A 16,107-nucleotide genomic window follows, 5' to 3' on the forward strand; every position below is an offset into this window, starting at 1 on the left:
GAATGAGAGTGGCACTAAAAGCATCCCCCGCCTAGCACGATCTGGAGTGAGAACCTCGCCACCTCTGTTCTTGCTTTCCCATTCATTAGGACCCTTTCCGAGCCTCCTTCTCCAGCAAAAACCGGGAAAGGCTTCGAGTGGTTACAAAAGGAGGGAGCGGCCGGCTTCCGAGCCTCACGCCTCAGAGAGCCAAGAACGTGCAGATCTTTTGTCCCCGACCCCTTCCGCGGCTTGGTCGCGGGGGTGACGACCCCGCCCCACCCCCGCCTAAGCAGATGCCGCCCCGGCGCCCTAGTCCCCCGCCCCTTGTAGATTCCCGGCGCCCGCCGGTTTGCCGTGACGTGGCCCCGCGGCGCGCGCATGCGTCGCTGTGCCTGGTCGCTTTCCCTGGGCCACCGCCTCCCGACGGGCTGGAGTGGGCGGGGCCTGTGGTTCGGGAAGCCGCGCGGACGGAGCGGGAGGAGCGCGTGTGTGCTCCAGGCCGGTGCGCGGGGCTCGCGAGCTGGTCGGCGGCTAAGGCGGAGGAGGAGCTGAAGGCGGCGGCCGTGGCTCCCGCCCGCACGGAGAGCCAGTCCCACGAAGCCCCCCTCCCACTCCCAGGCGGGCGGGCGGCGGCGGCGGCGGGAGGAGGAGAAGAAGGAGGGAGCGTCTCTGCCGCCGCCTCCTGGTCCCCAACGCCGATCTGCCGCCGCCACCTCCCTCCGCGGCGATCCTCCCTCCACGGTCCTGCCGCGGCCCCCGCTGTAGTCCGAGCTGCCCCGCGCCGAGCCGGAGCCAGCCTCGACAGAGGGAACGGTCGCGGCCTCGCGGCCCGCGCGGGCTGACGAGAGGAGAGCGAGGCACCGCGCGATCCCCGAGGATCCGCACGCCGGGCAGCGCGGCCCGAGCAGCGCGAGGAGCAGCGGGCGGGCGGGCGGCGCCGGGCCCGGGCCGCCCTCGCTACTGCGCCCCGGCCCCGCCGCCCGCGCCGGGGCGGTCGCCAGCTGAGGAAGGCGCCGCAGTCTCCGGGCCTCGCCGCCCCGCTCGAGTGTCCTCGGCACCGAGGGCTCGCGGGTCCTGAGGGGAGGAGGCGAGTCAGGGGCCGGGCAGTGAGCTCTTTGGCGCCCCCACCCCCGTTTTCGGAGCCCTCCACGCTGCGGCCACTGTCCCCTCCGGACCATGGCCGACGACGACGTGCTGTTCGAGGATGTGTACGAGCTGTGCGAGGTGATCGGCAAGTGAGTCTCCACGCGGGGGAGCGGGAGTGTGGGAAAATGCATTTAGTGATGCCCGGGTCCTTCCGCACCCGCACCCACCCGGGGCTGCCCCCTGCCCTTCCTCCCCTCCGCCTCCCCTGTCCTCCTCACCCGGGAGTATTTATAGACGTGTACCTGGACCTCCAGCCGGGCGGGAGTCTGGGGGCTTCTCGGCGATCCGTGGAGGCCGATGAGCCGAGGTCGGCCCCCTTTATGAGGCGTGGGGCCGGCTGAAATCTGCTGTCTGCATTTTATCTGACGGTTGCACAGGGACGTGGCGGAACCGATTTTATAGTTGCTTCCTGGGAACAGTTGGGCTTATTGTTACCTTGCGTGTACCACAGACCATTAAAGAAAAGAGCAGCTTGCATTTCGTTGCTTCCATGGAGAGACAGAGAAAGAACGTCCAGGGTCTTAAACTGTGGGGTGTGTGTCTATTGTGCATGGTATTAGATACATGCCTTTGTGTTCACCCCATGCCTGGATTGGAGGGGGTCATTTAAGACGGGGTGCGTTCGGTTTCAGCAAATTCTTCACCTGGTGTAGACCAACGTGGAAAGAGTTGGGGGTTTCCGAATTTTTAATGCCTCGTTATGCAATGACTGTTAAATCAGTGTTCGAGGCTTCCCTCGACTGTTGGGATGGTGGTTAGCGTGGTAGCGCCGTCTGCTTTGAGTCACCGGGCTGGTCCAGAATATAGAACTGACAGTCCAAATGCTCATCCTTTCATCTGTGTTGTATAATTACACTAGGGAAAAGCAGGGAATCAGATTAATCACAGGGCTGATTGAGAATTAAATCTGCAGTTCTTCATCTAATTGTCCATTCCTTAAATCTGTTTTGAATAGTTTCCTTTTCATTCTTGTCAAACAGTATTCCAAGTGCACAATCCTGCTAATTTGCTTGTGAGGGAAATGCTGGCGATCTGAAGTTGATTTCCTAGTTCAGCGTGTATTCTGTGGCTTTAGAAGTTGAGGAGATAAAATTGAAGATAAATTTTTTGCCTAGTTTTTAAGGATTGGTAGATTGCTACCGTTGAAATATTTTACCTCTTTTTGGAAGTGGTGCTTTATTGTCTATTTTAAGGTCCGCAGTTGGGAAATGAAACCAAGACCTTAGAGCAGTTGGCTCAATCTCTTTTTTAAGTTGTCTGCAGTACTGGATTTCAATTTTTATAAGTGTGGATAACTCACTAATTTCCTTCCATGTTGAGGTATTACAGTGTTGCCTCACATGGTGAGATTGTGGGTAGAGCTTGCTACATACTTTCCTCGGATACAATTGATACAAGGACATGTTACTCTTTGCCCCTATTGTTACATGACTAGCTTGTCTACTGGAAGAACGGTATCCAAATGTGCTCTGTTAAGGTGGTTGTGGAAGTGCTCTAGAGCAGAGCAGTCCTCACAGTATATAATGCGAGCCCCATATGTAATTTTGTATATGTAAAATTTGCATATGTAAATTTTCTAATAGCCACATTAAGAAGATTAAAAGTAGATGCAATTAATTTTCACAAAATATTTTCTCTTACCCAATAGATCCAGACTATATCACATCAACATGTCATCAGTATAGAAATCATTAGTGAGCTATTTTACATCTTTTCTTTCGTAATCTTCAAAATCCAGTGTGTATTTTACACTAACCATACATCTCCGTTCTGACACTAAGCTGAATTTTCATCAGACATACTTGTTCTGTATTTAGGTTTCATAAAATTTGCATTTGCAAAAGTAGATTCACATACCCAAGTTGTTGCAAACATACCTAAAAGTTTTCTAATAACTGAATTATCTCTTTCTAAATTTAATGTAAATTAATTAAAAGAAATATAATTCAAAATTCAGCTCCTCATTTGGATTAGCCACATTTCAAGTGCTTGTAGCCATATGTGAATAGCACAGTTCTAGAGAGAGAAATATGTCAAAAAAAATCTTGGTTTCTTCATTCTTGGCATCCAATGAAGGTAAATAAGGTGTTTCCCAAAAGCCCCCAAATGATTGCGTGGGGGGGGGGGTGACAAGGGGAATGATGTTTGTTGTGTCTTAGTTATATTTGATTCAAATGAGCCAGCAGAGTCACAATCGGGAAGTGTGAGATTAAAATGTTAGTTCTATTGTGATGATGAAATATAGGCATCATTGAATCAATGTTAGTAGCTAGTTCTGATTCCTTGAGATCTGAAAGAGTGATGATGTGATCTCTTTGGATATTGAAAAGAAAAGTGGTCAGCATCACATTAGCACAATCAGTATTCTGCTGACTTATAATTGATAGAATATCTTCAGTAAATGCCTCTGGGAGAATGAGATTCATCTCCTCTGTTACTTCAGAGCTGAACAAGGAGGGGGAACAAGCTAATTTTGAGGTGATAGGTCCTCTGTGGCTACCTTAACTACTGTGAATGTGAAACCTACAAAGCCTGACTTGGTCAGTGCCGATTATGATATGTCGTTCCATGAAATAATGCATTCAAGGTAGGTTTTGTGGCAGAGAATGTAATGATAGTGTTCCTCACCCTGTGTAAAGGTTGGAGGGTTTTCTCCAGTAAATTGTCTCAGCATATATTGATCTGAAAATTGAAATTCACTTGAGATTTTCTTGCAGGGTCTCTGACAGCAGGCATTTAAACTCAGAATTTGTTCAACTCTGGATTTAAACAGAAAGCCCTTGAAGACATTCACTTTGCACAGAAAACCTTGTTGATTGCTATCCAAGTTCTCTGGAATTGTGATTCTTCTTTTATAACTAAATTAGCATCACAAGTTGTGTTTGACCCCTAGGGTGTAACGGGTTTAAATTTTCACTGAAGTGCTTTAAAATGGATTTCACCTTTTTACCCATCTGTTGACTACCCACTCAACTCCCCTGCCTCACTACATATCTGCTCACTCACCCACCCATTATTTTACTGGGAATCAGTTGTCTGATTCATTATGAATATTGGGAGAATGCCCTTCCTTTTTTTTTAAATTTAAACTCTTTCCCCCTGTGTTTCTTATTTTTGAAAGTGGTCCTTGAATGCCTATTGTTTCCATGACATTTTCCCATGTAACATCTTTCAAGTGACTGAAACAAATGTCCAATGCTGTCATTGTCCCAAAACTTCTTGTCTTAGCAAATGTAGCAAATTACTGGAAGGGAAAGGTATTATGCAAATACAGGTAATCAGCTAATGTTTATGGTCGTGAGCATTTACTGTATCTTTTGCAAATTGATGGTTTTATAGGCAAGTGCACAATCAGTAATATTACATGAAGGAAATTTTAAAATGATTCATCCAAATTAAAATGTAGAAATGCCTACCTTCATGGTACAGCAGTTTTCTGTGAAAGAGAGTAGCAAAATGTACACTGTTTTTGCCTTGTGTAGGCTGAATATTTTTGCCTGGGTATTTAGTAACCTGTAACTTTTGACTTTCCTGCTTTGGTAGGACATAAACTAAAATTGGAATGATGCAGTCTGACCCTTGTTCAAGGATGACATACAAGTTTGTGAGGCATGCTGTATTTGCTTACACCTCAAGAGCACTTATCATATTTAGTTACAGTTTCTTATTTATGGGTCACTCTCCCTAGCTAACAGGGAGCTTCTTGAGGGCAGGAAATATATCTTACGTATCTTTCTTTATTATTAACACAGAACCTGCAATGTAACAGTTGCTCATTAGCTATGGAATGAATTGAGTAGTTTTATAATAAAATCTCATTGAAAGGCAAAAAGCATGTTTATCAACCTCAGAGCAATTATTGTCCCAAAAGGCTGTATTAAAGTAGTAGTTGACCACCTGGCTGCATATTAGAATCACTAGGGGAGCTTTTAAAAAAGATCAGTGAGAGGACCTTGTGTCAGAGCAATGAAATCAGAATCTCTGGGAGAGGGTTCTGTTCATTGGTATTTTTTAAAAGTCTCTAAGTGATTCTAATATGCAGGTATGATTGAGAGTCACTGGTTTTAAAACTTAGGTTATGTATGTAATATTTTGGGACTGACTTTTCAAAGGCTCACAGTTTTTAAAAAGTGGAATAAATATTTGGGGGGAAGTATCAAAGCCAAAGGACCAAGACATGGATTTTATTTTCTCTACACTGTGTTTTTGAGCCTTATTGTATTAACAATTTTGTTTCAGCCTATGTTGCTGTTGACTTTTTTGGATCTTTTAAGATTTATGATTTATGACACTCATCTAATGCTAACATGGTGATTGTCTGATGCTTGGAACAACATAGAACAAGGATTGCTTCAATAACAGTTGATGATGGCTGTCTACTATAATGACTTAATTTAATAACAAGGCATCTATCAGTTTAGTATGGATTGTGTTTGCACATACACTCTATTAAAAGGATATGGTTAAGTTGCTTATATACTTTAAATTTCCTACTTGCAATTCCAATAATGCTGTTTGCCAGAGAATTGGGTTAAATGCAGCATTTATGTAAAAACCAGATTAATAATATGCAGAATATATAATTTACCATAGAGAAAAATTCAGCTTTACTAATTTGTCCTAATTACTATGGCTTTCATATATACTGATTGGCCCAGTGATTTGGGTTTCTAGTATCATGGGTTAGGGGTGGGGGGAGGAACGGTGTTACATCATGTTGGAACATCTTTCCCAAGAATATTAGCAAGATGTGATAGGTAAACTGGTTGTTCATGTTCGGAAATAAAGTCAAGTGAGAGCCTGAAGGAACCAAGAATTTTCCAGAAATGAGATGTTTCATGAAAGAAGTGCTTGATCCGAGGGACAATCATTTAACAAGGGAAAAAGAAGCACAATCACCAGTTAGAGTGCTGGTGCCCCAGAAAGATCAGGCTGTGGGGGATCAACTGACGTCCTGCAGAGGAAAAGCATGTTACATGCAGGGTGCAGATTCCCCCACATGGCAGGTGTTATCAGGAGGAGGTAAGCAGTGGTGATCCCTGATGATGGAGTTTGATTCTAGGACCCCTTTGGAGTGAACTAAGCTTCTCAGTTGCTCTTCTGCATGTGCACAACCTTCTCCAAGTATCTTCATGTCCGCTTTCTACAGACTGCTTTAGGACTTGAAGTGTGGTTTGCACGTGGTCTTCATAATGTTTCCTGTGATTTTTCCCTTACCTTCCAAGACAATGACATGTTCTGTGGCCTTGACATGTGCAATTCCTCCCAACCCTCCATTTCCACCTCGTCTCTGCAGTGGTTTCACCTGCCGAACTATAGCTCCTTAATGTCCCTTATATTGTGTTTCTAGATAGCTCCTTTAAATTGAAAATTCTTTCACCATCCTCAGTGATAGCTCTACTCAGTAAATTAAAGAGCAAGCGTACCTCACTTTTGGAGATAGTGCTTGAATTATTGCATTTTTGTAAATGTTTTCACATTTTAAACCTGGCAGAAATGGTTTAAAGGAACTTTGACATATATTCACAAGTTAAAAAAAATTCTTTGTAACTTAACATGTCTTTTTCATGAAGGGACAATTATGCCTTCAAATCTTAGGCATTTTACATATGTTAGCTCCTTTCATTGTACCCATTTTACAGAAAACACTGAGATTCAGAGGGGTCAGTAACTTGCCCAAGATCACATGGGAATCCTACCAGTTTTAAAGCCCGTTTATTTCATGCTGCAGTCTGCTGTTGATTCCAGCTGTGGAAATACTGCAGTGGGTGTCCTTAAAGTAAGGCATATGTCTTCATTTCCAGAATTTACTGCAAATTTTAATTATTTGACTTTTTGGTTAAATTTCCTACCTCTTCAGTAGATGTTCCATGCATGCATGCTCAGTCGCTTAATCGTATCTGACTCTTTGCGACTCTATGGACTGTAGCCCAGCTGACACCTCTGTCCATGGGATTCTCCAGGCAAGAATACTGGAGTGGGTTGCCATTTCCTACTCTAGTGGATCTTCCTGAACCCAGGGATCTCCTGCATCTCCTGAATTGGCAGGCAGATCCTTTACCATTTCGCCACATGGGAAGCCCTGAGGTTCATTGTCTCATCTTATTTCATTTTTCTTTTTGTCTTTCTAATGAAATATCAGTGTTTGTCACCAGACTGATAAGTTTATGCATTCCTTAGCCATGGCAATATAGAATCTTGACTATCCATCCAACATATAATTTGTTTTGGAACTTTCTCCACCCTTTTTACTCTCCAATTTTCCCCTTCCAATTCCCCTGCCCCAACAGACAGAATAGTTGATTGATTACTCCTAAGTTGCCAAACCAGAAGTAATGAGGTTTCAGAGATAGGTGTTTGTTGAGAGTGGGGTGGGGTTCTTTCCACAGGGTAGCTATTCCTATATCCTGTGATAAAATATTGACATTGTTTTCTCTGACTCTGAAAACTGTATACTGAACCACAGCTGCTGAGTGGTGAGCGTCTCCACTCTCTGTCAACACTGCACACCTAAGTAATCAAGTGACTGAGTTAGTAATGAAGTGCAGGGCAGGTACCTAACCCCAGGCACAAGCTGATGGGGTGGGTGCGCAGCTCTCACATTTTGGTTTTATTTTTTAGTTGACTTTCTACACTGGGAAGATTTTACTTCTGAAGCTAGTTTGACTTAAAGAGAGAGTTCATATATGTTTCCAGTTTTAAGACTTAATAATATTCTGTTAACTTTCTTTTTATTAGCATTTATAAAATTATAAAATTTTAAAATATAGGTGACACAAAGGTAAATAGTGAATGTTTCTCCTTTCTCCCACCATCCATAGCTCTATTATCCAAAGGTAACCATTGTCCAGGGATCGAACCCATGCCCCCTGCATCGGGAGCGAGCAGTCTTAACCACTGGACCTCAGGAAAGTCCCCAGTTTTTGTACATCTTCTGGAAGATCTTTGTTTAAAAACAGAATGAGCTCATATTTATACATTCTACTGAAATATTCACTTTACATTGCAAATAGTATATCTGATGGCCTTTCCATATCCATCTATATATCTATTTAACTCTGTCTTCCCTTAAACTACAACCCAGTATTCCTTGATATGGATTGGCACTTTGAATTGAGTGCAGGCTATTTCTAAGTGATCATAGCTGGAAATACATGGGTGGAGTTTGAATGAGAGGTCTAGAATGATAGTGAAGATTTGGAAATCAACTTTGTGGAAGTTAAACTATGAATGTATGAGTTCTTGGGGGTTGATGGAACTAGCAGTGGGGTTTTGTGGTTTGGAGTATAACTCACGAAATTAGAAGAATTGGGATAGCTGGATCACAGAAGTCTCAAGGTGGGGCAGATCAATAATGTAAAATGCCAATGCACTGACTGAGGACCAAGAATAGGCTTGTCTCTAACAGAGGCTATTTAAAGCACTTATCAAAATAAATATTAATATGATGCTTAATATTCCATTCCTCATGTGACTGAAAAGCAAGATTCTGACTTCATTTCTGTGGATGTTGGTACCATTATACTGTCTTTCTGTGAATCTATCTCAACAACATAGTTAGGGTTAAAAAAAAGTACATTTCTTTTTCCCTTTACTTGTGTTTTGCAGATTCTGATGGCTGGCTTTTAGGTAAAACCATTTTTTCCCCTAAGGTTAGGTTTTTTTGATTCCCAAGCTTGGTGCCTAACTTGAATTAAATAGGCCCCTTTTAATGATATGACAAAGTAAATTTTAGACACTTTAAATTTAAGTTCAAACCATTGTTCTCTTATTAAATTCTTCACCTATAGGGAACTGAATTCCTCCATACCTCAAGGTTTTTGGTCCCAGTTGGAGAATTGTAGTATTCTCCTCCCATTTTATACCCCTCTTACCCCCATCCCCCCAACTAAATTCATTTGTTGGCCTTTTTTTAGTTGTCCACATCCATTCACATCAAGAAAGGATTACTTTATGGTCCTTAAGCCAGTTTCTTTATATCTGAGTGCATATTGTTGCATTTCAACTTCTTGTATTCTGTTACACATTCTTTTTCTATCTTTTTTATTTCTTTTGATATATTTTTTTACTTTGTTACCATTGTTTTGAATATTTGAATCATTTACAGATAAGAACGCTGATTGTGTCCTCTCTCAGTGTAGTTTAATAACACAAAATATTATACATTGACTGTATCTCAGGCTTCTAATTCTAACCCTGAGTTCAGAGTATTCTGGTATATTCAAATCTAGGATGGATTTAACCCTATGAAGATTTTAATGTTTTATGAAAACAATGTTATTAATTCACTGACAGAGGTCTCTAGCCCTGGCCATCATGTGCAGATTATCACTGTAACACTGCTATCTTATAGAACCGATAAGAAGCATCATATCCTTCCTGCTTACCCTTATCTATTTTTCCCCAAACATATGGATCAACAGTGCTTTGAAGACTGTGAGGCAGCCCCCTAAGATCTGATCTGGTAACCTTTGGGTACATTATCACCATTTTCTCCTTATTTATAGAAGGAATGATAGCTGCTTCATGAGCCATTTGCATGGATTAGTGATTGTGAAGTGCAGCATAAGTATTTTTTATTTCTAAAATGTCTCTGAGATACTCAAATTACTTTTGGCAGCTATGTAGATAAGTTTCAACAATTTCCAAATGTGCACTTTCTCAGTGCTAAACACAGGCTCTATTACATAAATAATATGGTGAAATGAACATTCTTTTCTACCATGTGTGTAAAATTTAGTGGTGCTAACATTCATTCATTTTTTCATTTAGGCATTCATTTCTAGCTATGTGACCCTGAGCAAGTTAGTTAAGCTCTCTGAGCCTCAATTTCTTTATATGTTAAATGAGGGTGATAGCATAGACCCTGCAGGGGTGTTGTGCTGATTGAATAAAGGAGTAGAGGAATACAGGTAGGGAAAATTAAAGAAATCTTAAAGTTCTTAAGATCAGGGGCTTCCCTGATAGCTCAGTTGGTAAAGAATCTGCCTGCAATACAGGAGACCCTGGTTCAGTTCCTGGGTTGGAAAGATCTGCTGGGGAAGGGATAGGCTACCCACTCCAGTATTCTTGGGTTTCCCTTGTGGCTCAGCTGGTAAAGAATCTGCCTGCCATGTGGGAACCCTGGGTTCGATCCCTGGGTTGGGAAGATCCCCTAGAGAGGGGAAAGGCTACCCACTCCAGTATTCTGGCCTGGAGAATTCCATGGACTGTATAATCCATGGGGTCTCAATGAGTTGGACACGACTGAGTGACTTTCACTTTAAAGTTCTTAAAAATGTTCACTTTGTTTTATTTTTTAAATTAATATTTCTTATATTTTTGAGAGCAGTTTTAGGTTCACAGCTCCTATTTTAGTGACACTGGTAACATATAAAAATTCAAACAGTAAGTACAAAACTAAATTGTACAGGGACAACTTTAGGAATTTGTTGTTGTTCCCAGATCCTATGGTTTGAGTGCTCATTATGCACTGGACATGGTGTTAAATTCTTTAATTCTTGATATTTTTCTAATATAACCTTGGCCACAGCCCTTCCTTTTGAGGCAGTCACCCCCCCTCCCCATTTTACAGATGAGGAAACTGAGAAATAAGGAGATTAGTAATTTACCCTGGACAAAGTGGCAATAATAAGTGGCAGTGTGGGGATTTGCACCTTAGTATATGTGACCTGGGCTTTCCAGGTGGCTCAGTGGTAAAGAATCTGCCTGCCAATGCAGGAGACTCGGGTTCAATCCCTGAATCAGGAAGATCCCCTGGAGAAGGAAATGGCCACCCACTCCAGTATTCTTGCCTGGAAAATTCCATGGGCAGAGGAGCCTGGCGGGCTACAATCCATGGAGTCTTAGAGGAGTCGGACACAACTTAGCGACTAAACAACAACATACACGACCTGATTGCCTGCTTTTTAGTAATGTTACACTGATTCTCATTTAGTATAAGCAGAGACTGGTTGTCTTTTAAGAGGTATTCCAAAATATAAGCCTCTGATATTCTGATTTTAGGTGTTTTAGCAGATTACTAGAATGTCTTTTTTTGAGTAACGGCTGTATTGAAGTATAATTCATATACCATCCAGTTCACCCATTTAAGGTGTACAATTCAGTGGTTTTTATTATAGCCACAGGGTTGTGCATGGTGACCATAATACATTTCTGAACATTTTCATCACCCCCTAAAGGAACTCTGTATACTCTAATTCTTACTCCTCATCCCTCCCTATCCTAGGTAATGATTAATCTGCTTTCTGTCTCTATGGATGTGCTTATGCTGGACATTTCATGCAAATGAAATCATACAATATATTGTAGCCTTTTGTGACTAGCTTCTTTTTCTAAGCATAAGGGTTTCAAGGTTCATTCTTGTTGCAGATGTTATCAGCACTTCATTCCTTTTATAAGGCGCAGTAGTATTCTATCGTGTGGCTTGACCACATTTGTTGACCCTTTTGTCAATTAATGACAATTAATTAATGACAAATTAATTCATTTGGGTGGTATTCGTCTTTTGGGTATTATAATTAATCCTGCTATGGACATTCATGTGCAAGTTTTGTTTTTATTTCTCTTAGGTATATACTTAGAAGTGGAATTGCTGGGTCAAATGGTAACTCTCTTTGACTTTGTAAGGAATGCCAAACTGTTTTCCAAAGTGTACCATTTTCCACTCCCACCAGTGGTCTATGAGGGTTAGAATGCTTTCTAATCAGGTGAGTACTATCAGAGTTTGCCTACAGAGTCTGTTTGACACTGTGGTGTAAAGCAAATTTTACGGGTTGTTGGTCAAGCTTTTATCTCATGGACATGTTTGTTCTGATCTTCAACAATTTTAGATATTTGTAGACCAAGGGTTGGCAAACTATCTGGTAGTTACCAGATAGTAAATATTTTAAGCTTGACGAGCCACACATCTGTCGCAGCTACTCAGACTCTGACATTGTAATGTGAAGACAACCATGGGAAAACAAATTAGTGCGGCTGTATTCCAGTAAAACTTTATTTACAAAAATAGGTGGTGGGCTAGATTTGGCCCTGGGCTTTAGTTTGCTGATCCTGTTATAGATTAAAAATGAAGCTGGAGCTGACTGTTCAGTTCCCAGTCTCAAGGTTGGTGAATAGTAGTCTGAATAGCCCCATAGTAGTAGGTTGTTTCTACAAAATATAAAGATATTGAGACTGGTCCACTGAAATATTTTCACTGTTAAATGGAGAAATACTATACATCTAGGTGATTTTTTGTTTGTTTGTGTGTGTGTGTGTTTATTGCTTTTGGATTATCTTTTTGACCCTAAGCTAACGGGGAAGAAACTCATTAACATTCTTATTGTCTGACTGGAGACAGTATAAATGTGGAGTGCCTGAAAACATTTGTTTCCTTCATTCTTATTGCCCGTGGCATGGATGAAAGCAGAGTTGAGAACATACTAGAAATTGTCAGAAATGGAATATTTGAAAAAACTAATAGCTTTAAAAAAATTAGGGGGACCAGCACTCACTAAATCTCCATCCCTAATTGGAGAGTTATGATGTGCCATCTATGTATATTTTATGACTTCACCAAGAGCCCTTGCTAGAGTCATTGTTTGGAATTAGGGTGTGTGTAATATAAATAAAACTTCAAAATTCTCTTTTGTATCTGAAATCCATTTTGCACAATATATTTTCAGGTAGTAGACATATACTATTTAGAGTGCTTTGTGGCTTAAAATAAAACTGTCATTGTATCTTTGGTACATAGGAAAGATAGTATTCTTTGAGCTTATAGATTTACGTCAATCGTTTGCAAGACTGTTCTAGATTATAATTTTTGTAGTGTTGAGAAAAGCTCCAAAGATTATGTTAAAAGAGGAAATTTTGTAGCAGCTTCTGTCTTTGCATTTGGACATTTGACAGATGAATTAATTGTTCATTACGTGAAATTTCAAAACTGAGACGAGGAGAATCCCAGAGTATATATTTAGGAAACAGCCATATATAGGATTTATGGATATTGTAGTGTTCTTTTATGTAACTTCCCCAGATTTTATTATGGCAGCAGTGTCCACATCTTAATCACAAACAAAATTAGGTGGAAAGATTCTGAAGCTGTAGTCTCTGATATGATTGGGCACCGAATCTAAATTACCTACATTTACAGAAGAGCATTTCATCTACTAGGTCATGTTACATTGTCAAGTAGAAGAATGATCATGTTGAAATCTATTTAGACCACTTACTTTGATGAAAATACTTCTTAGGTTGGCTTCAGAGAACAGTAAAAGGCATCTCTTCCTATGATAATTTGTGGACAGTATTGCTTATATTGAATTATTCAGGTTAGAAATTTTGCTGAATTCCATCTGAGCCATTAGTTCAGAAGTGGAATGGTGAGCTTTTATGTAGAACCTTTACTGGTCTTCTTAGGCTTAATATTGTCTTAACTGGATCTTTGTCCCAGCAGTAGTATCTGGCACTGGATGTGAAATTATCTTTTTCATATTTTTTCTTTAATTTAGTCACTTGTAAAATAATTAGATACTTGTAAAACAAACAAGAGGGCATTTTCACTAAGGACTTTCTTTAATTATATTTCATGTAAATTAAAAAAAATCATTACTGGAATATTCAGATCACAGGTTAAAGTGACAATGTAATTATCTCACATTATAATCAGCATGTGCAATACTTTTAAAAGCATGCCAATAAGAATGGAAAAAACCCTCTACTGACCATCCATATTGTAGATTATATTCCTTTCCTTGATTTTCTTTCTTTTTAAAATCATTTCCCTCTTAAAATGGATGTAAAAAATTTGTGTAAGTATCTGTTCAAATGAATATATGATCAGTGTTGCAGAAAGAGCCTTGGAATATGGAGGGGGAGATTCTAGGCTTGATGCTCTATTTTTTGGATTATCTCCATTAATAGTATTTCTCCCATTGCTGAGTGTTTCTCTTGTGTTGCTGGGAAGGGATCACCACACTTCTATAATCTATGACCCACTTAACACTAAAGGTCGAGCATGTTTTAAATTGTGATCTGATTAAAGTTCAGGCTTCTTGGTTAGACTTGCTGGGATGGCTTCAGAATTAGCCCCATAAATGTGAATATGGACTTGAAGATCTTATTAGAATGACCCTTTTCCTGATGAAGATACATTCAAAGACATAGTCCTGCAAAGCCATGTACAAGTTGGATTTGCTAAGTGCAGTTCAGAACTTGCTAGGGAAAGTAGTATTTTAAGGAAAGAATTTTAGTTGTGACAAATCAGCGTTTGGTTTATTTTCCTCAGTTTCCTTATCTTGTAAAAGAAGGGTGAAAGTGAAAGTCCCTCAGTCGTGTCCAACTCTTTGCGACCCCATGGACTGTACAGTCTGTGGAATTCTCCAGGCCAGAATACTGGAGTGGGTAGCCTTTCCATTCTCCGGGGATCTTCCCAACCCAGGGATCGAACCCAAGTCTCCTGCATTGCAGGTGGATTCTTTACTAGCTGAGCCCCAAGGGAAGCAAGAGAAGGATAGTAAAGGCTATATTTGATCTACCTCATTTGATCCTTATGAACACAAAATGACATAATTTTTCAAATATCTTAAGCTATCTTAAATACTATCTTAAATACATTATTTTGCAATGAAGCACTTCTAATTAGAAGTGGGCTTTGTTAAGTATATTTTGATTTTGCAAGAGTCATTTACCATTGTCTATAAAAACTGATTTGATTTTCTTATTTGATTTCTAGAGCTTTATAGGACTTGGGACATGTTGGGTGAAAAATGTTGAATAAAGAGATATGAGGAAGACTTATGTGTATTTCAGTGATGGGGTAATGTTTACATTGAGGTCAGTGAAGGAAAAACCCTGTCTAGTGTGTTTCCCCTTGCTTTTCTTTAAATGAATTTTATTTGAGCTTTGAAGTTTGGAACTCACTACAAGTGGCAGAATTTTGTAGTCAATCTGGTGTGAACTTTGGCAGCTACTTAAAATGTTGAACTTCCTGTTTAGTAGTGAAGTCTCGAGCAGTGGTTCTCAAGGGTGGACTTCATCCTCACCAGCAGAGCAGTATCACCTGGGGATTTGTTAGAAATGCAGATTCTCAGGCCCCAGCCCTATAAATCAGAAGCTCTAGGGGGTGGGACCCAGCAATCTCCTTTTTAACAGTTCTCCAAGGGATGCTGAGGCCCATTAAAATTAGAGAAGCATTGATTTAGAACTGTAAATCAGAGCTCAATAAACTATGGCCCAAGGGCCAAGTCTGCCCACTGTCAGTTTTTGTAAATAAAGTTTTTCTGGAGTACAGCCACACTCATTCATTTAAATAATGTCTGTGATGTCTGTGACTGCTTTCACACTACAAGGGCAGAGTTGAGTAGTTGCAGCAGAGACCATATGGTCCACAAAGCCTAAAATATTTACTTTCTGACCCTTAACACAAAAAGTTTGCTAATCCCAGCCCAAGTTGAAGCCTTATTATTGATTTCTTTCCCATAATAACTACAAATATCTGAAATCAATAGGTAAACACCTATTTTTTTCCCTTTACTCCTGCCCATTGCTCTCTCTGATGTCAAATTATTGCTCAGTGACTAGAGACTTATGAATAAAAGTAATATACTACTGTGCCCTTTCCTTCTATGTTTGATAATAGTGGCAGCCTGTTTAACAATTCTGTGACATTTCCTCACTGATTTTTGCACTGGGATGTCCTTGGTTTTGCTGTACTCCAGTGTAACCTAACTTAGTGATCTATTATATATTATAGTCTTCATTTCTCCCAATTTTTGCTGCCTTTTTACTACCCCAAGAAAAAAACCCACTTTGTGACTGTGAAGTTTAGGAGTTCACTGGAGCTGTTTGGTGTACTCTAAGCCATTGAAACAGCATCATCCCATTTGGAAAATTTTTATCCTTGGCCTGGAGTGTTTTAGTCACTTGTACTTCACAAGGATGTTCATGAACACATAGATAATGAATACTGTGGGTAATCTTAGGATGTTTACTTAG

At 40.7% G+C, this 16,107-nt stretch overlaps 1 protein-coding gene across 8 annotated transcripts in view; it reads left to right on the forward strand.

The window, feature by feature from the left end:
- The first annotated feature begins 1,092 nt into the window (after positions 1–1,092).
- CASK (calcium/calmodulin dependent serine protein kinase) overlaps positions 1,093–16,107 on the forward strand; it is a 370,356-nt gene continuing 355,341 nt past the window's right edge. For all 8 annotated transcript variants that reach the window (XM_043895774.1, XM_043895776.1, XM_043895778.1 and 5 more), the window contains exon 1: positions 1,093–1,217. In XM_043895774.1, coding sequence (XP_043751709.1) covers positions 1,159–1,217 — 59 coding nt within the window. In that variant the 5' untranslated portion in view covers positions 1,093–1,158. The remainder of the gene's footprint in view (positions 1,218–16,107) is intronic.

The sequence above is a fragment of the Cervus elaphus genome, chromosome X (assembly GCF_910594005.1).
Source record: "Cervus elaphus chromosome X, mCerEla1.1, whole genome shotgun sequence".
NCBI lineage: Eukaryota > Metazoa > Chordata > Mammalia > Artiodactyla > Cervidae > Cervus > Cervus elaphus.